A 24585-nucleotide genomic window follows, 5' to 3' on the forward strand; every position below is an offset into this window, starting at 1 on the left:
TATTCAGGTAATTGGGGTCCATACCATGGGTTACTTTGAAAAGTAAGCAGTACAGTTTGAATTGAGTTCTTGCTTTTATCGGAAGCCAGTGAGAGTCTACATAGGCGGGTGTGACGTGGTCGAATTTGCTGAGCGAGTAGATGAGTCTGATAGCTGTGTTCTGAACGGTCTGTAGTTGTTTTATCATAGTATTTGGGCAAGGTAGGTAGAGGCTGTTGCAGTAATCTAAGGAGCTGAGTATGAGGGATTGTACAATGATCTTAAAGTGTTCTTTGGAAAAGAATTTTCTTATTTTTCTTAGGTTTCGCATGGTGAAGAATGCTTTTTTTATGGTTTTGTGTATTTGTGTTTGCATTGTGCAGCCTCTGTCTAGGTGTGTTCCCAGAATTTTGAGAGTGTTCTGTATTGGATATTTGATTGTGTTTACATCTAGTTCTGTTAGGGATGGTTTTTGTTCCTTCTCTAGTAGTAGGAATTTGGTTTTCTCCGCATTCAGTTTTAACTTGTGGTTCGTCATCCATTTTTCTACAGTTTCCAATGTTGTTTTCAGGTGTCCGTTGGAGGTGGGGTCTTGGATGTCGAAGGGGAGGAGGATGGTTATATCATTTGCGTAGCTGAAGGATGTAATGTTTAGGGCATCTAGGGCCGTGCCTAGGGATGCTATGAAGAGGTTGAAAAGTATGGGCGATAGAGGGGATCCTTGTGGAACTCCGCAGGGGTTTGACCATGAGTCAGATAGAAGATCATTTGACTTGACTCTGTATGATCTTGTTTTGAGGAATCCTTGGAACCAGTTGAGACCATTACCTGATATTCCTATGGCATCTAGTATCTGGAGTAGTATGGAATGGTCAACTAAGTCGAATGCTGCTGAAAGATCGAGTTGGATGATTAGTAACTTATTTCCTTTGCTGAGGTGCTGACGGGAAACCAGTAGGGAAACTAGTAGGGAAACCAGAAGTGTTTCAGTACTGTGATTGGTTCTGAATCCAGATTGAGTAGGGTGTAGGATGTGGTGGTTTTCTAGGTAATTGGCGAGATATTGTGCTACTAGACCCTCTATGAGTTTGACGTATAGAGGTATAGAAGCGATTGGTGTATAATTTGTTGGGCTGTCTATTGGGCCTTTGGGGTCTTTTAGTATGGGAGTAATTATGATTTCGCTAAGTTCCGGAGGGAACTGACCTTCCCTTAGGGTGGTTTGCAGCCATAGCGTGAGACCAGCTGTGAATTTAGTGGACGCTGTAGATAGTAGATAAGGAGGACAATTGTTCAAATCACATGAAGATTTGCTGTATTTTTTGTACAGCCGGTCTAGGTCTAACCATTGTGTCGTTGGGAAGTCGGTCCAGATCCTATCTGCTGAGGTGGCTTCGTCTTTTGTGGGTTTTGTTAGTATCTCTTCTAAGATGTTTCGAGAGTTGTTGAATGCGGATCTGATTGTGATGATTTTGTGTTTGAAATGGTCCGCTAGTTGGGAGGCTCTTGGAGTTTGGTTTCCTAGGGTGGCGAGGTGGGGTTTGGTATCAGTGAGATTTCTGACAAGGTTGAAAAGTTTTTTTGTGTCCGGTTTATCAGTGCCAATGAGTTTGGAGTAGTAGTCTGTTCTTTTTTCCTTCAGTTTGATTTTGTATTGTTTGATACCTTAGCGTGATAGTGTCTGAGGATCTCAAGGCTGCGAAACAATGTGACAAAACAGTGGCCATAGCCAGAAGGATGCTGGGTTGCATAGAGAGAGGAATTGTCAGCAGAAAAAGAGAAGTGTTGATGCCCCTGTACAAGTCATAAGGCCCACTTGAAATACTGTGCTCAGTTCTGGAGGCTGTACCTTGCTAAGGATATAACACTTGAAGCGGTCCAGAGAAAGGCAACAAAAATGGTATGTATGAAAAGAGGCTTGAATACCTGAATATGTATAGCCTGGAGGAAAGAAAGGATAGAGGAGATATGATACACATGTTTAAATATTTGAAGGGTATTAATCTACAAACAAATCTATTTCAGAGAGAGAGAAGCTGTAAAACTAAAGGACATAATATGAGGTTGCAGGGTCTTAAGACTTAGGAATAATGTCAGAAAATACTTCTTCACAAAGAGTATGGTGGATGCCTGGTACGCCCTCCCACTGGAGGTGGTGGAGGCAAAACAGTGACACAGGTCAAAAATGCAGGGATAAACACAAAGGATCCCTAAACAGAAAGAGGATAGTTTCGACACAAAACTTAACAGATCAAAAACAATATCTTCATTTATGATGCACAGGAGTAGTGCTTGAATAGAAACCCAGTAAAAGATGATGCCAGTTTGACTTCTATGGTCTGTGTCCCATATAGGGCCTCAAACATCTCACAGCTAAAATAATTCTGCATTGAAGACTGGGCCTCAGACTGATGTCAGAGATTGGTAGATGGCTGCAAGAAGCATCTCACTGCAATTATTTCAACCAAAGGGGGTAACACTAGCTATTAGGGTGTAGGGTGTCTTAATTTATTCCTCAGTTGGAATACACATTTTTGTGGATATCTTTTGTTTCATGCGTAAATCAAGGAATCTTTTTATTGTTTACCTGCAATTACATCATTTTCTTTTCCAGAGATAAATAAAAAAAAGATTTGACATCAATATATGAACATTTCTTAAGAAAGAACTGAATATTTCATGTGGTGTCCTAATTTTTTCACATGACTGTATGTATATTTTAATAACTGAACACCTCTTTTTTAGATATCTTTTTGATACAGGATACTGAAGATTAAATATATTGGGCTCAGTATTCAAAGTGGTTTAAGTGTAATTATATTAAATCTACAAAAGATGTCAATGGACCCCCACATTAGATTAAAGTTTTTAAAATTCCCTAACTGATCAGCTCTAATTTTTTCATATTTATATATTTGACATAAACTTGCCCACCAGAATGCAAAATTGAGATGATCCCAGTTTTTCCAGTTACATGTAATCAATTGTATAGCTGTACATTAGTTGTTAGAAGAATTGCACATCCAGGGAGGGAGGGGGGAGGAATATATAGATTATAATCAAATATTATTATGGATAGGGACAGGGTGGTTTATAAGTTTAAAATATGTCTAAGTGGATAAATGTGTAATTTTATGTTTAAAATATGTAGTGAATTAGGAATTATGATAGATCTATAGATTCTTGAATGATAAAGAATAGTTTGGGTGGGACGGTTATTGGTCTGTAAGAACATTGTAGCTCCTTTTCAACCTAACCCTGTAAACCGTGCCGAGCTCTACGCTTGTGGAGATGGCGCGATATACAAACCTAAGGTTTAGTTAAGTTTAATATTGTAATATTTTAAGTGATGTCTATAGTGTAAATGTTTTAATTATTGTTCTTCACTTATTGAAATTATTTTAAAATGAATAAAGATTATTAAAAAATCACACACAAAAAAACCCAAAGTGACTTAAGTGGGCAAGAGAGGCTCCTGCTCATTTAAATTTCACTTAGTGGGCCAGCCACTGAATACTGGCTCTAACTAGCCATTTCAAAGTGAGCAGGAGTAGGGAGTTCCAGAGGGCTGAGTTGGGGAGGAGCTGGAAGTTATGTGGGTACTGGCTGCACTCAGTACTGGTGCCTGCACAGCTAACCAGGCAGGTCGGACAACGTAAATGGAAGTCCTAACTTATTTTATAAAAAACAATGGAGAAACTGGAGTATGCACTATCAACAACAACTAACCTCCAGTATTATATGCCGAGTGTATCGCCTTTAATTTCTTTATCTCTTATGGAACATTTCTAAAAGGAGGAAAAAGACCTCAGGAGCTACAGAGATCAAATGCTACATCACAGCTATAAAGGGAAGAGTCATACATATTTTACTGGCTCCCCTCCAACACTCTATCATAGGCCATAAAAAACCTCATTATATACACGCACATTGAAAACGTGAATTAGAAATGCAGATTGCACACATAGTATCTGACGGTAGATTTTAGATATTTCTACTTCAAACAGGTAGGCAAAACAGCAGGTAAGCAAATAAAAATCATAAGTGTCATCTTAAAGGTTCCTGCCAGAATGTGTCCTCACTCGCTATCCACACAATTTCAATGCTTTCCACAAATCCAAATGTAGCTGTAGCCAATGGTGGCCATTGTTCACAATTAAATCACTGCTTCAGGGCTCTACATATTGATGAAACATTGTTAGAAAGGGCACAGAAATGTGTCCAAACAGTAGATCTTGTACCTGAAAGGCATTAGCTCTACATGAGCTCTTGTCAGAAACAGGACAGAAAATGATGCCTTGGTGTCTTTTAAATAAACAGCTGTAACCAATCCAGTCTATTCATTACATGATCGGATAATTTAAAACAAAACAAAACAAAAAAACTACAAAAAACTAGCCCAGGGTTGCCTATTGGACCATTAGACTGATGTATATATTATCAGACTTTATAGTGATACTAGTCTTATAGCCCGTTACATTAACAGGTGCTAGAATACATGTGTGTGTGTCTATCTTTATTTTTCTCTCTCTCTCTTCTTAGCCGCTTTCTATATTTCTGTTTTTCTTTCTGTCTTTCTTTTTCCTTGGCTGTCCACCACCACCCCTTGCCTGCTCCCCCTGTCCATTCTCCCTTCTTTTTACCTCCCCTGTGTCCACCACCACCCCTTCACTGATCCCCTTATCCAGCAGAAGCCCTTCTCCCTTTGTTTTACCTCCCCCGTAGCACCTCTTTCCTGTCCAACAGTAGGCCTCCCTTCCTTTTTCTGCCCCCCCAGTCCATCAGCAGCAACCCTTACCTCCGTTTGCGTCTGCCCTCCGCCGACAGCCGCCTCAAGCTGCCGTGGCCTGCAGGTGCCAACAGCCACCGCGCGCACCTGAAGCCTACAGCCGCCTCAAACCGCCGCGTCCTGCAGGCGCCATCAGTTGCTGCGGCCTGCAGGCGCAGACAGCCTCCATGACCTGCAGGCGCCAACAGCCACCGCGTGCGCCTGAAGCTGACAGACGCCTCATTAACGTTTCTGCCATCCCTGCCACCGCCGCTGCTTGAGAGGCCCACGGAACCAAATCCGTCTTGGAGACCTGGTGTCGCGCATGTGCACTCCTGCCAACCACTGACCTACAGATCAGGGATCAGGGAACACGGCGGTAAGAGTGCACATGCGCACTTAGCATTTTATTATTATAGATGCATGATGTACATAAAGGACCACCCGAAACTAATAAAAATAAATCCAGTCTATAGACATATTAAGTCCAGTTGGCTGGACCATGTTAGATCCATTGTTGTCCTAACTTAGTAACATAGTTAATGATGGCAGATAAAAGACCAGTGTGGTCCATCCAGTCTGCTCAACAATCACACTCATCATCAAGGCAGTGTTGAACCAGCAATCTAGAATTTATGCAGTCTACTTGCTAAGATCCTCTATAAGCTAAGCTGTCCTCTCCTCCTCCTCCACCCCCCCCTCCGATAGGCAAGACCTGTATTTGGATGGTGATGGGACAAAAGCGCGTGAGACTTCAGCGCGCTGACAATTTGGTGCAAGACACCAGTGCGCCACCTAAAAAGTGACTTTTAAAGAGCTCAGACAGGGGGGTGTGGGGGAAACCCCCCACACTTTACTTCAGACTGTTCGCACTAGAGAGTTGCGCGGGGACAGAAATCCCACCCGTCCCCGCCAAAGTCCCACCCGTCCCCGTGAGGACTCCCACCCGTCCCAGCGAGGAATCCCTCCGTCCCCGCGAGGAATCCCCTACGTCCCCGCGAGGAATCCCCTACGTCTCCGCCCGTCCCTATAAACTACAGAAATAGTTATTTCATTTAATTATGCTACTGAATTAAAGGCTCTGGTAGAAACCCATTTAAAAATAAGCAAAAAGACTTTATTAATTTGGAAATATTAATTGGGAAGAATACATACTTTGTAAACGGGTTTCTATCAGAGCCTCTAATGTTTATAAATTTTTATCAACACAACTAATATACTACTTTATCCTTAAGCAAAAAAAAAAAAAAGAATTTGTTTCCTACCTTTGTTGCCTGGTTTCTGCTTTCTTCATATTCTCATTCAATTCCTTCCATCCACTGCCTCTCTTCTCTCTGTGTCTTCCATTTGCTCTGTTACTGTGCCTCTCCCTTTCTCCCCCCTCCCAAATTGGTCTGGCACCCATCTTTTTCCCTCCACTCCCCCCCATAGTCTGGCACCTCTGTCTTCTTCCCTGCCAGGGTCTTCTCCCCATTCCCTCTTCCCCATTTCCTTCCAGTGTCCTTCTCCCCCACCATCTTCTCCATGTCCTGTCAGGCAGCATCCTTCTCCCCCCTCTGCCTTTCCCATGTCCTTTCAGCGTCCTTCTCCCCCCTCTGTCTTCCCCATGTCCTTTCAGCGGCCTTCTCCCCCCTCTGTCTTCCCCATGTCCTTTCAGCGGCCTTCTCCCCCCCTGTTTTCCCCATTTCCTTTCAGTGGCCTTCTCCACCCCTGTTTTCCCCATGTCCTTTCAGTGGCATTCTCCACCCCTTTGTCTTCCCCAGTGCTTTCAGGGTCCTTCACCCCCCTCTGTCTTCCACATGTGCTTTCAGCATCCTTCCACCCCTCCTCCCGTTTACCCCATGTCCTTTCAGCGTCCTTCTCCACCCCTTTGTCTTCCCCAGTGCTTTCAGCGGCCTTCTCCCCCCTTAAGCGTCTTTTCTTCTCCACTCCACCTTTCCTCCCTCCCTGCCCCTTACCTTTGTGGCGTTTCCGCACCCGACCGACAACAGAACAGGCCCGGTCGGACAAATCTCCCTGTCCTGTAGCCACAAATCTAAATTACCTTCTTACAGCAGCTGGAGTATTGAAGCTGCTGTAAGAGGTAATTTAGATTCGCGGCTACAGGGCAGGGAGGTTTGTCGGCCGGGCCTGTTGTCGGTCGATCGGGGGACCTGACCGGCTGTGCACATTCTTCGGGGCGGACCGCCCCCTCCCCCTCCCCCTCTTTCGTTCACCATTGCCTTCTTCCTACCTGCCCTGCCGCACACAGCCGACCGGAAGTCTTCCTGATGTCAGCGCTGACGTCGGAGGAAGGGAGGGCTTTGCTTAAGCCCTCCCTCCGACGTCAGCGCTGACATCGAGAAGACTTCCGGTCGGCTGTGTGCTGCGACAGTGCAGGTAAGGAGGAGGAGACTACCCTCGCGACTCGAATGCACTGCGATCCAACCCCGCAGGAACCCCGTGACCCTCGGAGGCGTCCCCACGGGATCCCCGTGACCCAAAGGGGGAACCCGCGGGATTCCCGTCATCCCCGTTCCCGTGCAGCTCTCTAGTTCGCACTGCCGTTGGGGGAGTGCAACCCCCCACATTATAGAGAAAACTTTTTCCTAAAAAATGGGGAAAAAGTTAAGTTTACTCTATAATGGAGGGTTCCAACACCCCCAACCCCCCACCCAATAGCAGCGCAAAGAGTATGAAGTAAACTGGGGGTCCATCCAATCTGCCCAACAGTCACATTCATTATCAAGGCAATGTTGAACCAAGAATCCATTGTATTATTACATTTTACTCGCTAAGTTCCACTATAAAATCTCTTCCTCACCCCTTCAGATATGCAAGACCTGTACTCAGATAATATCAATGTGGTAAAAATATATGCATACTAGCTCTTGATCCAACTTTGCCTGGTTAACTGTATGGGTATTAGCACTGAATATTAGTTGGAACCAAAAGAACTTCCAGGCAGCAACTTGAAGCAGAATGTACTCTTTTCTCTCTTCTGACCCTCCCCATAAAGAGCAATAAACCAACTCCCTCCCTCTGAACTCCCACAAGGAGCAACAATCCCCCCCTCCCAATTTCCCCTAAAAAATAAAAGGTCTTCTCTTAAAGCTTCCCCTTCCAACCCTTTAGGTCCCTCTGGGCCTACCTTAACTTTCCTTGGTGGACCAGCAGAGTCTTCAGGCAGCAGAAATCTCCAGTCATTCCTACCCATGCTGGTTGCATCCCCAAAATGACTGTTGTGTCCTCTAGTAGCAGTCTCATGGTATTACTATTTTGGCCAGGGGGTGACTAGGGATTGCTCCTGCCCAAAGACCCCGCTGAACCACCAGGGAAGCTTAAGGTAGGCCCAGGGAGAAAGCCTACAGGAACGAGGGAAGGGAAAGAAGGAGGCTGCTGCTTCCTAGAGGCCAGGAGGAAGAGAGGGAGACTATTACTCTTTGGAAGAGGGGGGAGATAGGTGAGAACAGAAAAGTGGAGATACCCTTACACAGGTCTAAAGTGATATTTAGTCAGGACCATTATAAAAGTCTTATGCAGGTCCCAGTTAAATAATGGCCAGGATCCTCTCAATTTTGCTTGACTTCTTTGAAGGTGTGAATAAATATGTGGATAAAGGTGAGCCGGTTGATATAGTGCAGCGGACTCAAACACGCGGCCCACGGGCCGCATGTGGCTCTCCAGGTTTTATTTGCGGCCCGCAGTCTGGAGGCCATCATTCTCTTCCTTTTGGAGCAGCAGCCGGCTCGTTCGCTCAAAGCCGCGGGTTGACGGCTCCTTGCGCTATCCATTCCTCCATTGGAAGCCTCTCTGATGTCACAACATCAGAGAGGCTTCAGACGCAGGCACGGATCTCGCAAGGAGCCGCCACCCGCGGCTTTGAACGAACGAGCCGGCCAGACACACTGCTGCTCCAGTGGCGTACCAAGGGGGGGGGGGGGGCGCGGTCCACTGTTCTCTTCCATGCAGGGCCGACCAACTCTGGCGGCCCGACATCAATTCTGACGTCGAGAGGACGTTCTGGCTAGCCAATCGCTGCCTGGCTGCCCGGAACGTCCTTTCCAACGTTAGAATTGACATCGGGCAGCGAGAGTTGGTCGGCCCCGTGCAGAAGAGAAGCAGGGAGATGGCCTGTTCCCGATAGCGGCAGCAGCAGCAGCCTATTCCGCGGCGGCGGTGGCATGGGGGAGGGCAGTAAGGAAGGAAGAAGGAAAGAAAGAAGATAGGGTGGGGACAGGGAGCCAGAAAAAAATGCAAAAAATGGGGCACGGAGGAAGGAAGAAGGAGGGGGGACAGGGAACCAGAAACAAAGAAAAAAATGGGGCACGGAATCAGAGAAAGACAGACAGAGAAAGAAAGAAAAAGTTGGGGGAGGGAATGAGGTCTGGAGGAGAGGAAGCATACAGGAGGCTGAAAGAAGGGAAGAAGTATTGGATGCACAGTCAGAAGAATAAAGTGCAACCAGAGACTGATGAAATTACCAAACAAAGGTAGGAAAATGATTTTATTTTCAATTTAGTGATTGAAATGTGCCAGTTTTGAGAAAGAAAAGATATTGAACTTTAAATGTGAGAAAAAAATAGAGTACTTGGAGGGCCGCAGAAAAAATAGTTAATGTCTTATTAAAGAAATGACAATTTTGCATGAGGTAAAACTCTTTATAGTTTATATATCTTTCCTTTTAGCTGTTAAAGGAAAGTTTTATAAACTATAAAGAGTTTAACCTCATGCAAAATTGTCATTTCTTTAATAAGGCATTAACTATTTTTTCTGCGGCCCTCCAAGTACCTACAAATCCAAAATGTGGCCCCGCAAAGGGTTTGAGTTTGAGATCACTGATATAGTGTATCTAGATTTTCAGAAAGCTTTTGAGGGAGGGGGGAGAGGGATTTTTATTTGGGTATAGAGTTGATGATAAGATATTTAAATGATTTATTAATTGTTGTTATGATTTTTTACATTTGATAAAGGTTAAATGTAAATAAAGAATTTTAAGGATTGGGGGAGGGGAAGGTTTATTTTACATTTTTCTTATTGCGGAAATAATAAAGGAATGATGGGAGGGGAGGGTGGTAATTCTATGTATTGTAGGGAAAATCTGAAAGATTGTCAAGTGATGTATTTAATTGTTTTGTTTTATTGGTTGTGCACTTGATGTAAGAATGAAAATGAATAAAGAATTTAAAAAAAAAAAGAAAGCTTTTGATAAAGTTCCTCATGAGAGGCTCCTGAGAAAATTAAAGTGTCATGGGATAAGTGGCAAAGTTCAGTTGTGGATTAGGAATTGGTTATCAGATAGAAAATAGAGGGTAGGGTTAAATGGTCATTTCTCTCTCAATGGAGGAGAGTAAACAGTGGAGTGCCGCAGGGATCTATACTGGGACTGGTTCTATTTAACTTATTTATAAATGATCTGGACATTGAAACGACGAGTGAGGTGATTAAATTTGCAAATGACACTAAACTGTTCAAAGTTGTTAAAATGCATGTGGATTGTGAAAAATTGATGGCGGACCTTAGGAAATTGGAAGACTGGGCATCCAAATGGCAGATGAAATTTAATGTGGACCAATGCAAAGTGATGCACATTGGGAAGAATAACCTAAATCACAGTTACCGGATGCTAGTGTCCACCTTGGGGATTAGCTCTCAAGAAAAGGATCTGGGTATCATCACAGACAATACGATGAAACCTTCCACCCAACATGTGGTGGCGGCGGCCAAAAAAGCAAACAGGATGTTAGGAATTATTTAAAAAGGGATGGTTAACAAGACTAAGAATGTTATAATGCCCCTGTATCGCTCCATGGTACAATCTCATCTGGAGTACTGCGTTCAATTCTGGTCTCCTTATCTCAAGAAAGATATAATAGCACTAGAAAAGGTTCAAAAAAGAGTGACCAAGATGATAAAGGGGATGGAACTCTTCTCGTACGAGGAAAGATTAAAATGGTTAGGGCTCTTCAGCTTGGAAAAGAGACAGCTGAGGGGAGATATGATTAAAGTCTACAAAATCCTGAGTGGAGTAAAATGGGTACATGTGGATCAATTTTTCACTCTGTCAAAAATTACAAAGACTAGGGGACACTCAATGAAGTTATAGGGAAATACTTTTAAAACCAATAGGAGGAAATTTTTTTTCACTCAGAGAATAGGTAAGCTCTGGAACGTGTTGCCAGAGGATGTGGTAAGAATGGATAGCATAGCTGGTTTTAAAAAAGGTTTGGACAAGTTCCTGGAGGAAAAGTCCATAGTCTGTCATTGAGAAAAACATGGGGGAAGCAACTGCTTGCCCTGTATCGGTAGCATGGAATATTGCTACTCCTTGGGTTTTGGCCAGGTACTAGTAACTTGATTTGGCCACTCTGAGAATGGGCTACTGGGCTTGATGGACCATTGGTCTGACCCAGTAAGACTATTCTTATGTTCTTATCCACATAAGTCCCAGTAGCCAGGAGCAGTTCAGTCAGGCCCAGATATTCAGTACCAGTGCCCGTACATAGCCTTGCAATAAATATTTGGGTCTAATTTATCTGACAATGGACAGAGCATACAAAAATACTAACTGCCACTGGCTGAATATTGTCTGGATTCTTTTGCTGGACTTCCTTTGTTGACTAATGCAGCACTAGCTTCATTTCCTTCCTCCATGCATAATATGGAGTGACAGTGTGTAAATTAATGCATAATATTTTATGACAGTGTGTAAATTAATTCCTCATATTTTGACCTTTACCTGTCACCCACCTCACTCTTTTCACCCTCCTATTCCCTCCTTTATTTTTGTGGTTCTGCATCACTATAATAATTTATCTATTGGCAGTATATCAAATAAGTACAAACTATGAGCTATTAAGAAGGCTAGAAGTTCATGGCCTTCAGTCCTTGACAGAAAATATGAAAATTAGTCTGCTCTTGGATCAGTGATTCTCAGGCTTGATCCTTGAGAACCACACTCATGTCTAATTTTTGTGACACTCAGAATTAATTTTTTTAGCTTCTTTCTCTACTTGCTGGAAGACAAATCTATCCGAAAACCCCGAGAAGAATTTGAGTTCAAGAATTACTGCAATGGACCAAACAGATTCACTTCTTGAATGCTTCTGATACTCTCACGTAATTATTTTTTAGAAACACTTCAATCACACACACACACAGCTACCCACCTGCATTTGGATAACAGATGACATGGGCTGTTGTATTTTTCCCAATCAGTTCAATGAAAGGCCTCATTTCGCTTGCCCCTAAGGCACAGTTTAGCCCTATACTGGAAAAAAAAAATTTTCTGTTTTAGTTGTGAATGCAGATGCTCAAACCACCATCACCAAATTATTATCTATCACAACATTCAGGCTGTGTTCTTAGTTCTTTCCTACACTAGGCTTAGTAAGGGGGGTGCAGTCCACCTCAGGCGCGGCACCCCTCCTCCTCGCCACCCCACCCCCGCTCCTCTCCTTGTCCCACGCCCCTTGCTTTCCTCTGTACCTTTACTTCCCTGGCGCAAGGTTGCTGCCCGCTTCAGCATCGGCGCTTTCTCTGACATCACTTTTGGGACTCATGCCTAGGAAGTGATATCAAAGGGCGAGCTTACACCAACGTGGGCAATGCTGCTCACACTGGAGAAGTTAAAAAGGGAAGGGGAAAGGGAAGGGAGAGTAGCAGGAGGGTGGGGGAGGGGCGCCGCTCACTCTTACTACGCCACCGCTGACCACCATTAAATCATACTAACCTTTAGGACTGCTGCCAGATCCAGCACTAAAAACAGATTATGAAAGTAAAATCACAGTTTAATACAAAATTATGCAAAGCTACAAACTGCCATTAGATAACATGGGAGGTGGGGGATGGGATTAGGACTACATAGGAAAAGACAAAATGTTTTTGAATCTGCTGAATTTGCAGAGGCAACGATTTCTTTAATCCATCAGATTGTACAGTCTGTCAACCACTGAAACTCCTCCATTTTCTTAATATATTGTCTTAAGGCAATTTGACAGAGGGACCAGAGACTTCTGCACCGCCTTGATCTCCCTCAACCCCACCCAAGATTAGCAAGGAAATCTAGTTCATATAGAAAGCCAAAGTCACAGTGGAAAGGAGGGAAGGGACAGGGTGCAACACCACTTCCTCCCAAAAGAACACCAGAAGAGGCTCTTTGGAACAGAAGGCTTGTAGTTCGGAAGTCTCCTAGCTGAGGAAATAGTTACCAAAGACTATCTTCAATGTGACGCCCTTAACAGTACTCTGTCTCAGGAGTCCAAAAAGAGCATGCACCAGGACAGACAAGATTAAATTCAAATCCCACAACAATGCCATGGGACTTCACAGAGGCCTAGTGAACCTTCATGATCCAAGCTAACAGACAACAATCCTGGCTGGGAAACTGCATAAATAAAACCAGACAGACCTACAACGCATTCCGAAAATCTATCAAAACCACTCTGTTTGACAAATTCATCACTTAAACAGACCAATCCGCGCTCACTACGCATTTTTCTCCCTACAAACCCGAAGCAATCTTCAGGCAATTCCTACCCCTCTCACTTTCCCTTCCCCTTACAACCCCTCTTTCATTCCCTCCCCTACAACCCTTTTCTTATGTAACATTTCCTTCATGCATTTGTAATTCGCTGAATGTCCAGTCTTCTTTCGATGTGAACTGCCTAGAAGTCGTCTGACTATGGCGGTATAGAAAAATATAGTTATTATTATTATTATTTACTTCTTTCAGGAACCAAACCACATTTTGATTCGAAGTCAACAGCTTCCTGCGAATCAGACCCCAGTAAAAGGTCTAAGCCAACATCTATGCCAACACCAGGCCTCCATACAAGCTATCCTGTAAAAACTTCAGAGGCTCTGTTAATCAGTCCTAATATGAGCAACAGGATGGCCTCTGCGCATGCGTGGATGTTGACGTGATGATGTCACGCATGCATGTAATGTCATCACGGCGACATCCGCGCACTTTCGGGTGCCTCGAGCCGTGGCTGAAACAACCAGGTCCCAATTTGTATTAGCCTAGTTCTGCTGTCCTCACTACTGATGCATCCAGGGACACCTCTTTAGAAAGAAAATCACACACACACAAACGCACATGCAAATATGCAAAAAGATGTCTCCTTTATTCAGAGTACTGCATACATATTTATAGCATTTCACATGGGTCAGTTTTTTTAGCATAGGACTGTAGGAAAGAACATATATGGTAACAGGATACATAAAAGCAACTAGAAAAAGATAGCAAACATAAGGGGGGAGGGAAGTAACTATGGCATATAATACTATCTTGTCTAAGGGGTAACCTTGGCGAAACTAATCAGCTATAGAACAGAAAAAGAAAATACCTTGTGGCCTCCTGACAAACAAGAACTGTTTCAGCATTTTTTTTTTAATATGTTACACAGCAGGAACAAAATAGACTTACAAGAAGTATATGCCCCTTCAATCCCCTCTTACATCATGAAAATGACATCATAAGTGCACAGCATGAGCTTGGAGGGAGAGATATTCCTGATATGTCCTACGATATATATTTCAATAAGAAGGTGTTTAACCCATTCTTGCATCCAGCTAAAGTATTGGTCCCAAGGAGTTACGTTTGAGCTCAGCAGAGAAGTCCTCCAATTTAAGGCGGGAGACAACACATGAACAGGTGAAAAACAACATAAGCAATGAGAATACAAATAATGAAAGAAATATAAGTAATCCAAGCAACATTGGCTTGTACCTAATCCCTGGCCTTGTACCCATCAGGGACCCCTCTTTGGACACCAAGAGCAGCAATATAGACATGGGGGTCAAAGCTTCCGGGAAGTTCGGGAGTCTGTGGTAGGGACCGGTAGGTACTAGCCAGGGCTGCAGTAGAGCGATGAACAACAGAGTTGACTATACCATGGAATCACAGGGACCAGGCAAGGCAGGCAGCCAAGAGCGAAAGAGTCAGTCAGCAGGGAGGCCACGCCAGGTTCGGAGAGGAACATGAGCCAGTTTGGTGATGTGGTCCACATCTTCCTCGAACATGAGCATGTAGATTGGGGTCCAATAACTCCAGGAGCCATCTTCGGCCCACGTAGCAGGTCCATAAGCAGCAATGATCCATTCATCAGGCCAATTGTCACCCCATTTTCCAATCTGTATGGAATGGAGGGTGCTAACCGCTTTTGGCGACCCCTAGTGTCGAACACAGGGGCTCCCAGGCTTTCACCGTCGGCCAGCAGTAGCAGAAAGGAGCTGGGACGGATCCAAGTACACATGTACCAGTCCGGTGAGCAGGCAGCCAAGGGTAAGCAAACAGGCCACAGAGCCAATATCAACCATCAGGAGCTGGCCATCGGGCGTAGGAAGTTCCATGGAGCAGGTGCTGAAGAGGAGGTCCTGGTAAATTGAAGATGCAATAATGGAAGTCTGCAAGGCTTACAGTGGAAGTCGTGGGGCTGACGTGAAAGAGAGGTTCTGTGAAGGCAGGTCTATCATATCCAGCTGTGTTCATGGCCACTGTTCTCACATACCGGTCCCATCACAGACAAAACAATTGCTGACATTAAGAGTCTGGCCTATAAATTCAGCAAACTGTCCTAGTTGTGACAGGGAAAACAAAATCTACTTTCATATGTGCAGAAAAACGGGGGAAACATAACAGAAAATAGCACACGAGACACATTCCCATAAAGGACAGGCTCCTCCATGAGTGAAGGTGTCCTCATAGGTGCATTGCTTGAAAGGCATTAAGCTATAGAACACATTTGAGATAATAATGCTGCCAATCAAGGAACAGTATGAGGGGTAGTACCATGACCGTAAGCAACATCAAATAACATGCATGCATCAAAATACAAAGGCACTTGGTGAGGAGGGTAATGAGGGGGCCCTCAGCACCTGCTAAAGGCACTAGGTGGGGATTGAAATAAACCACAAGCTGCCAGTTACACTCAAACACTTATAAACAGTTCCTGTAGAAGCCAGATGGATGCTAGCTACAAACTGTTCCAGAATAAAATGAGAGAAGTCTGATAAATAAAACACAAAGCAATCTTCAGGTTAAGGAAAAACTCAAGGTCATGTCAAGGTCCTACATTGTCCCCTGTCAGGCTAGCCGGCCAAAGGAACAGGCAAGTCTGACAAAGTTCAAGAAGGAGGACAAGGAAGGTTGGTGTGCTGGGCGGCGAACTATTCCGGTCCAAGAAATTAAAAGTTCAGGATGTGGCGTTGCAGGTGTATCAGTCTCTTTAAACTGATAAAGTGCATACTCGAAGAGAAAGGTGTCTGCACAGACAGGGAGGGACACACCAGCTTGAAAGGAGTTCAGGTATCATCATCCAGCAGCTGAAGTCCAGGGAGGTGAGTCAAAGGAGGACATTTACTTGGTATAAGTACGGAAATGAGAGACAATATGCAGATATTCAATGTTCATAAGAGGACAGGGTGATAAGTTTGTGTGGGTTGCGCACAACTAGTAAGGCATTCAAGAAAGACCATAAGGATATACTCAGTGTAGGGCACAAAAAAAGAGAAAAAAAACATGTCAGAAAGTGTGAATTGAGCATATCCAGTGGACACCATGGAATAAACACTGTATAGAACCTTTGTCTTAATAATATAACCCCTAACTAAGCAGCACTCAGGCCATGAAAACAAGAACTAAATAGATATTGTGCAATTTAGATAGGAAAAAACAAAAATGCAAAAAAATGGGGATAAAAAGCTCCAAAAATGGCCAATGGTATGTTTTCCGCGGTACCCCACAAACCAAACAAACAGACAACACAGAGATTACATGGCACATAGAGCTCCAGTAGGCCTTAAACTTGCTTTCGTCCGTCAAGGAGTCAGGGCTGAACTTAAATCTACAAATAAACACAATTATACAAAAGAAAGAAGAAAACCAACATTATAGAACATAGCACTAGACATTTGTGTGCACACAATAGCAAAGTAAATTTCCATATAACACATGGCACAATAATCAATAATCAGAAAAGGCATAATCAAAGGGTCTGGAGTCTAAATGTATGCTTGAACTTCTGAAAGAGAAAACAAAAAATTTAGTCAATGGGCTCCATTGCTCTGCCTATTTTATTCATAGGGCATGTCTTCAGTCAAGTCACACAGTCATAAAAGATCATGCAATCAGGGACACAACTGGCTATTCTGTGCTTCAATCTACAGAAATATGAAGATCTTACTAGGTAAAACAAGATACAGTGTCCAGGGTTAGGTACAGAGGTAGTATGAAATATTGCAGTGTCAATGCTAAGAGAAAAAAGAAACATTTTAAATCTTAAAGGGCAAGGTCATTTCAAGGTTACTTGAAGCACAACTTTTTCTTCCTGTTTATTTTGTTTCGGTTCAGCAAAAGATTGTGCCAAAACTGATCCAAGATAGCTATGTATGTATTCCAACTGCCTGCTAAGAGAAAGGAGAAGAAATACTTCAAATCATCATCATAAGGAAACACATACTCATTGTTAAGAAAAAAGAAAAGTGATAGGGGAAATGCTCCTTGCCAGATACCGGTGGTAAATCAGTTGCCAAGAAGCTGCATCTCCCAGACCTGTAAAAGAGACTTGTACAGTGTACTGTAAAACAAAACAAAAAATGAAACACTACAACAATGCTAAAGCAGATCCACTGGGCTTAATAGATTAAAGTAGTAAATTGCACTTTCTACTAGAACATATGAATTAGTGTCAATTCATAGTTGCTTTATACAGTTCCTACCCCAAAGAGCTTACCTAAACATAAATAACTTGGAACTTTGCTCACACCTGCCTATTCCAACTAGAATGTCCCTTATAATAAGGACATAATACATGCACATACTTTCAAACACGTGACACATACTCTATTTATCAACGTCTGCAACGTTCGGCAACAATCATGCTTCCTTGCATCACCTGAATCTGCAACCTTTCCCATGTTTCTAACCCAAATTATTTTTCCATCTCCCCTGGTAATTTCTTAACATCACCAATTTCTCTTTCTCTGTTTCTTGTCTTGTTTCCCCAGTGCTTTCTTTGACCAAGTTTCCAAGTTTGTTAAAAACTTGATTAAATTCCAAATACTAAGCCTTTGACAACAATAAAAAGAAGGGTAAAGACAAATGAAAACAGTAAAGATTAAAAATTACAAAATCATACAAAAACAGAATTAAACATATAAGAAACAAGGAAAGAAGAACTACAAGGAGTAAAGGAAAGAGAACACAGATGGAAGAAAAACAATAGGGCAAAAGGAAAATTTTGTTTTTGTGTTTAAAGCTCCTTTGAATTTATCTAAATGTCGCTAAACCATAAGATTAGGAGAGTTAATCCAGTTCAAGCATGACTGTGTAAAGCCTGAACCAGTTCAGAACTAATTAGCATACCTTATTTTATTTATTTTAGGCAAAATACATTGCAATCCCTAAAACCATAAACTAAAAACAATGTGCTTGGCTCCTATTCCTCTTCAAACTTCAAAATGTGCACAGTGCTGTAACTTTTGGCAATAATCCTATTCTTAGATTTTTTTATATTCAGGCGATAGAGTTTGTTTTTCCTGTCACATCAAAATCTAATCTAAATAAAAACATACATTACGGTGCACAGTATTTCTTATAACCAACTCAGAAAGATCTGCCACCTTAAATTGGTGCTAGCAAAAGTCACACACCCACAGCTTTATAAAAGAATTCTAATATCTCCTAAAGCCAAAAGATATCCTAAAACTATTAATTCATAAATTGATTATGTAGATCAGAAAACTAGTTCTTGGCTCCTACAACCACAGGTCTATCTAGCTAAGTTATCACACAGAGTGTTGGGTTTTGTTTATTTTTATTATTAGTAGTAGTATTCAAACTCAGTTAACATTGATTCTCCATAATTACCCAAGCAGTGTTTGCTAATAATTCCCTGTTCCTTTCTGCTAAGCACAACACAAACAAAAAATTGACAATCTCCTTTCAAATATGCAAAATGGGTCCTAAGCACTAGTAAAAATTATTGAATTCCAAAGCAAACACTTTCTTCCTTGCTTTAGGAAATTCTGTTCGTATTAGCTTAACTACTAAAGCTCTCTTTCTTCCTGAGTCTTATCTATTTCAGCTTACTGCTCCCCCTTCCTATCTCGAAGAAGAGAATCTGTTCAGCTTCTCCCATCTCTGTTTAAGGCACCGTCTCAAATTATTTTCTCCTAACATCCCCTCTCCCCTGAGGGTTTTACAGGGAGGAGATAAATAGTTTAAGGGGTCTCATGGGTAGATTTTTTACCTCTTTGCAATCCCCTTCGGTTTTTTTTTTCAACAGGAAACATTTCTAGCTTCCTTAGTGTTGCTTGCAATTCTCCTACTAATGTAAAATTTGACATAGCCAATTTTTCCTCCGCACTAAACTTTGGCCAGAAGCTAGGTGGAGTCTCAATACTTATCATTTGCTTCTTATCCTCTTAATACCGGACACACTGTCATTATCACTGCAGGATCCTCTCTAAGGGCTTTTCCAGAGGATTGCTATCTGGGGAGGTCTCTCACTTCTGCTTTACTCCCCATTCTGGCCCCTTGAGCCACCCCACGTTCAACAGAAATCTTTTGCTTTGTCCATCTCTAGCCACGCCCTGTATGTTCCCTGGAGTCCTGCAGAACTTGCCTGTCCCTCACAATTGAAAAATGTGACAGTGAAACAGCACCCTCTATTGGTGAGACTGTGGGTGGAGGTCTCCTGCTCAGCTTAGAGGGAACAGTGGTGCTCACAGAAGAAACTCAAGCCAGATCTTGACTCAACCCTATTCTTTCCCCTAATATAGATATATACAGTATATATACAAATGTACAATGTCTACTTTCTTTCCCTATTACAAAAATACAGCATGGTAATACACAAATCTTACTTACCTTACCTTATAAACAAGACACCGTAATAAAGCACATGCAAGAAAGTTTCCTCAGAACAGCAGAATAGGTGAATCTGTACAGATTTGAATTAGTTAGATCAGTCCTTCCCAAAAGGACAGGTAATCTGTGGGGGTTGCCAAACCTACCACTATGGACTTCCCAAAGCCCAATATAAACTCACAAAGGGTTTGGAAACGGACCGGCAGTCCTAGTGAGGTCTGGAAAGCCAACGGTACCGATTCACTCCATGAAAGACTTGCCAAAAGCCTCAAAAGACTTGCCAAAAGCCTCGCCAAAAGCCTCAATAATCAAATAAGGGCATGGAAGAGGGCAGAGACCAGTGAGCACTAGAAAACAGATACTCACTAGAGTCCCGGCACCAATCTCCACTCCCGGGTGAGCCCCCAGCTGAAATGACCAGATCCCAATTTGTATTAGCCTCGTTCTGCTGTCCTCACTACAGATGCATCTGGGGACACCTCTTTAGAAAGAAAATCACACACACACAAACGCACATGCAAATACGCAAAAAGATGTCTCCTTTATTCAAAGTACTGCATACATATTTATAGCATTTCACATGGGTCAGTTTTTTTAGCATATGACTGTAGGAAAGACCATATATGGTAACAGGATACATAAAAGCAACTAGAAAAAGGTAGCAAACATAAGGAGGGGGGAAGTAACTATGGCATATAATACTGTCTTATCTAAGGTCCAGCAATGCTTCTTATCTAAGTCCTGACGCAAAGCACAGCACAGGATGTGCACAAGATGTGGAGGTAACCTTGGCGAAACTAATCAGCTATAGAACAGAAAAAGAAAAGACCCTGTGGCCTCTTGACAAACAAGAACTGTTTCAGCAGTTTTTTTATATGTTACACAAGCAGGAATAGAATAGACTTACAAGAAGTATATGCCCCTTCAGTGGCCACTACCTTTAATGTGCCCTGGTTCAAGAAAATTTGAGAGACACTGGGGTAAGGGATAGGGAAGTGTTTTACATTACATTACATTACATTGATGTCTTCTATCCTGCCAATACCTTTCAGTTCTAGGCGGTTTACAACAAGAAATTAGCTTGTCCGGGAGATTACAAGGTTGATAGCTATAGTATGTATAGTAAAGAAGGTTTGGATAGGTTCCTAGAGGATAAAGGAATTGAGGGGTACAGATAGGAGTAGCGGTAGGTTATAGGGATAGTCTGGGACCATTGCTCAGGCAATGGGCCTGATGGGCCGCCGCGGGAACGGACCGCTGGGTGAGATGGACCTCTGGTCTGCCTCAGCGGAGGCAACTTCTTATGTTCTTATGTTCTAATGCTTGATATGGTTTGGTTAGATCAATTGACAAATTTCTTGAATAGAAAAGTTTAAAGTTCTTTCTTGAATGTTTTGTAGTTGGGCGTCGTGGTCAGCAGATTTGAGAGGTAGTGGTCTATTTTTACTGCTCTGGTGGCTAGTAGACTGTCATATATTTTTTTGCTTTGCATGCCTTGTGACAAACCCAGCACCAGCTCTAGTTTTGCTCCTGGTAAGATCCGGTGCAGAAGAGCTGACCAGGTTGATTCTGGCTGTCAACTTGAGGCTGACCCCTCTTGCCCCTATATTCAGAGTAATAGTGGTATGGGACAAAGGCAGGCAGACTGTCAACAGCAGCCATCAGGCTATAGGGCAGCTAGAGAAGTTACAAGGAATTTAGCTGCACCAAGTAAACCCAGGCAGAGAAAGGCTGCTTTGGAACCAAAGCCCATCCCCTGCTACAGGCTGAAGGGGATTGGCTCTGAGCTGCTTAAGAGCAGACTGATGCAAGCAGCAGGAGAAGGAGGAGCGAGTGACCAGGGAGAGTCACTCCCACAGCCCAAGGCAGTGCAGGAGCTGTTGAGCCAAACAGCAGAGCCAACAATTTCAGATTGGCCTATGCAGGAGGTGGAAGAAATCTTCCCTACCTCAAACTTCCAGATCGCTGTGTGGAAGGAATGGAGGTACAAGCTACTGGCCCTATGATAGAGAGCCAGACAGAATGCATGGACATTGAATGAAAGGAAGTGAGTAACTGTGAAGCAATTGGTGGGTTTTTTTCTTTCTTCTTGTGCTTTCTTTCTGTGCAAGAAAAGCCTGAAGAATTTGCTATGTGTTTGGTCTTTATTATTATTTTTTGTTTAAGTACAATACTTACCTGAATACTGACCACTGGATTTACTTAAAGCCAAGTTTGAGCAAAAGACCCTAAGGGTTGAATATTTAAGTTTATTTTTGAACTGTGAAAATCCTGCTATGGCTCCCGTTCCTGGGAAGCTAATTAGCTTATCTCCCTCAGCTGTTTTTGCCTTCCATGAGGTAGCTGAAGAAACGCTGGGCTGTTTGCAAAGCTGTGCTGAGCAAGGCTGTGCTGTGGCTTACTGCCTAATATCTAATATTGTTTGTAACAAGGGTTTGTTCTGAACATTGCCTGACTGCTGAAAGACAGCTGTTTCATGCCTCTAACAAATATTGTTGGGAGAGAATTTAAATTGTGTTTGAACACCATTATAAAGTGCATTTCTGAATCAGAGTACAAGATCTCAGGCAAAACCACCTGTATGAGATTTCTGTTTTGGTATTTCTTTATTTTTGCAATGGACTTTGTTTTGAATGAAATGCTACAGTGATTTTGTTTTATGTTGCACCTTTTTGACCGCTGAGGTCAGAATAAACATCTTATTCTTGCTTGAAGAACGTGGTTTGACTGGTGGTGTTTTGAAAACCCCTACTTACCCTTTTTCTCCCAAGCCTAGGCAGTCGCCTAGTGCCTACCGAAAAAGTCCTAAAGATACCCCTGGTTAAAGGGGACACGCCAGAATTCCAGTGTCTGTCACAGATTAGCTCTGCTCTGAGGAGGGTTTGTGACAGTTTTTGATTGGGGAGTGGGTAAAGTGTGCTTGAGTTCTCCTTGGTCTGGATGTGTTTTTCCAGATTAGGTGGTTTTTCAGATAGCTTGGTCCATTTTCATTTAGGGCTTTGAATAGGGTGCAGTAGAATCTGTGTTGTATGTGTGCTTGTACTGGGAGCCAGTGTGAGTCTTGGAAAGCTGAGGTAAGGTGGTCATATTTTTCAGTGAGTATATTAGTCTTAGGGCTGTATTTTGGACTGTTTGTAATTGTTTTAGCATGTTGGCGGGGCATGACAGGTAAAGTATGTTACAGAAGTCCAGGAGTCCTAGGATTAGCGCTTGTACTATGAGTTTGAATTGTTCGTTGTTGAAGTTGTGCATGGTTATGAATGCCTTCTGAACCGTTTTGCTGATTTGAAGTTGCTTGATACAGCCTTTGTCTATCATTATTCCCAACAGTTTTAAGTTGGGTTGTAAGGGATATGTGATAGAGTTTATGTTTAAATCATATTTATTGAGCAACAAAAACAATCACAACCAACACGTTCATGAACCAGCAATGCAAAGAAAGAGTAGCACAACCAGGAAATAGCAAGCTCAAACAGTTTACATTTTCAACCTCCAACCCCAATCACCTCCCACCCCATCCACCCCCCATCAACCAACCACCTACCCCAAGGTAAGAGAGCAAAGAATAAAGAAAAGAGAAGAGAAAGAAAGGAAAAAAAAGGGAGGAAAGAAAGAGAAGGACAAGGGGAAATAGCAGAAACAAAAGATACATCATTTGGCATGCAGAGCATCTCAGAAGTTCAACAGTCTACTCCTGGCGACGGGGAAAAGGAGTTCCAGAAGGGTCCCCAAATGTGCATAAACCGCCGACCTGCTGCAGATTTCAGAGTTTTGAGCTGAGTGCGCTCCATTTTCAGCAAAGTGGTCATATGCTGTCTCCATAAGTGAAGAGTAGGGACCCGCTGCTCCAACCAAGATAGTCTTTTTACCCTGAAGCATCGCCCGTTGAAGAAAAGCAGGGTAGCCCTTCGGAGTAGGAGATTGCAGAGAGTAAACATCAAAAAGGACATTCGCCTCCAGCTTTACTCCGCGGTTCCAGAGAGAAGAGAGAGCCCACTACAACTGATTCCAAAAATGTTGCACCGGAGGGCATTGCCAATACAAATGGCCCAAAGTGGCTTCCCGGCATCCACACTTAGGACAGCTGGAGGTCTGAGCTATTCCAGTCAAATTGGCCCAGCGTGGAGATATGAGTAGACGAAGAGCAAATTTATACTGGAGCTCCCAACTAGATACATTAATTGTGACCTTGCGAATAACAAGAACAAAAGACTTCAAAGTAGCTTCAGAGTAACTGAAAGATCTGACTCCCACGCTGCAGCATAAGCTCGGTACATAAGGGCTGGAGAAGAGTCCAAAACAGCTCTGTGATGGTATCTTAGAGGAACTTTATTTTGAGTCCGCAGAGTAAATAAAAATCCTAATTCCTCCTGGACATCTTCAGTCAAGTCAATGCAACCGAGACTCCGAATGTAGTTACGAAGTTGTAGGTAGGGAAAGATATCCCGCAGCGAAAGAGAGAACTCCCTTTGCAAGTCCATAAAGGGCATCATCTTGCCCTCCTCTGTAAGCACATGAAAAAGATAATAAATGCCCTTCTGTGCCCAGCGTTGGAAGTCCGGAGAAGAGGTACCCACAGGAAAGTGGGGATTGTCTCTAATAGCCAAGTAAGAAGAGGCCTTAGCAGAAAAGTGATAGCGTCTGGATATCCATCTCCATGTAGCAACAGCTGTAGGAAGTAGGTGAGATAGCATGGCAATAGGCGGGGGATGCAATCCCAGCACATGGAGGTAACAGCTGAAGTGCACAGAGCTCAGTAATGAAGTTCAAGGCGAGTAGCAGTGAAGTTCTCAGCTGATCGAAACCAATCACTTACATGATTCATAGCATACGCTACAGTGAGGAATTTGACATTTAAAAGGCCCAGGCCTCCCATGGAAACCAGGATACAAAGTGTAGAGTAAGGTAGCCTCGCCCTCTTTCCCAGCCACAAATAAACTTTTAAAGACATTTGCAATCTCCGATCATCTCTAGCCCTCAAAGA

The 24585-nt window shown here is 43.0% G+C and overlaps 1 protein-coding gene across 4 annotated transcripts in view; it reads right to left on the minus strand.

Moving 5' to 3' along the window:
• MTR (5-methyltetrahydrofolate-homocysteine methyltransferase) overlaps positions 1–24585 on the minus strand; it is an 819135-nt gene that overhangs the window by 570732 nt on the left and 223818 nt on the right. For all 4 annotated transcript variants that reach the window (XM_033935789.1, XM_033935788.1, XM_033935790.1 and 1 more), the window contains exon 9: positions 11896–11996. In XM_033935789.1, the coding sequence (XP_033791680.1) occupies positions 11896–11996 (101 nt within the window). The remainder of the gene's footprint in view (positions 1–11895; positions 11997–24585) is intronic.

This window comes from Geotrypetes seraphini, chromosome 3, assembly GCF_902459505.1.
Source record: "Geotrypetes seraphini chromosome 3, aGeoSer1.1, whole genome shotgun sequence".
NCBI classification, from domain to species: Eukaryota; Metazoa; Chordata; class Amphibia; order Gymnophiona; family Dermophiidae; genus Geotrypetes; species Geotrypetes seraphini.